Below are 722 nucleotides of genomic sequence, written 5' to 3' on the forward strand. Positions count from 1 at the left end.
GTGGTGGTGGTGGTGGTGTTGGTGGTGGTGGTGGAGGTGTTGGCAGTGGTGGTGTTCGTGGTGGTGGTGGTGGTGGTGGTGGTGGTGGCGGTGTTGGCGGTTGTGGTGTTCGTGGTGGTGTTGGTGGTAATGGTAGTTATGGTGGTGGTTTTGTTGATGGTGGTGGTGGTGGTGGTGGCGGTGGTGACGGTGGTGGCGGTGGTGACGGTGTTGACGGTGTTGATGGTGGTGGTGATGGTGGTGGTGTTGGTGGTGGTGATCAAAACAAACTGGTCTTCAGAAAACAGTGACACTCGGCCTGTCTAGCGACCTGACACCCAGAAGAAAGACGTCCAGTAAGGATCCTGTCACTTATGTTTCTGTCCCATTTTATCATTACAAGGATCGGATTTTGTGTCAGTTGTTTCCTGTGGACTGGATTCATCTTGCTCGGGATAGTGTTACAGGTACCCTTCCTGTGATTAATTTTTTGTCGGAGAATTTTTGACTAGCTGTGTAATACTATTAGCTTCTCAGTTAAGTTTACATTCCATAGAAGTACTTAGTCGGCCGTCGATCGCAGTGGCCGCGCGGTCTAAGGCATGAACAGTCTTCGTCCGATCGAACACTGAGGTCGTGGATTCGAATCCCACTCGAGGCATGGATGTCTGTGTACATTGATTCTCTGCTTGCGTCGTTCTGAGTGTAGGTAGAGGCCTTGCGACGGGCCTACCAATTCTGTA

At 51.1% G+C, this 722-nt stretch overlaps 1 protein-coding gene across 1 annotated transcript in view; it reads left to right on the top strand.

The window, feature by feature from the left end:
• Positions 1-290, top strand: part of LOC111863150 (putative glycine-rich cell wall structural protein 1) — a 1,483-nt gene extending 1,193 nt beyond the window's left edge. The window contains exon 2 of the mRNA XM_023849201.1: positions 47-290. Within this exon, the coding sequence (XP_023704969.1) occupies positions 47-290 (244 nt within the window). The remainder of the gene's footprint in view (positions 1-46) is intronic.
• Positions 291-722: the final 432 nt, after the last annotated feature.

The sequence above is a fragment of the Cryptotermes secundus genome, unplaced genomic scaffold (genome assembly GCF_002891405.2).
Source record: "Cryptotermes secundus unplaced genomic scaffold, Csec_1.0 scaffold6, whole genome shotgun sequence".
In the NCBI taxonomy this organism is placed as follows: Eukaryota; Metazoa; Arthropoda; class Insecta; order Blattodea; family Kalotermitidae; genus Cryptotermes; species Cryptotermes secundus.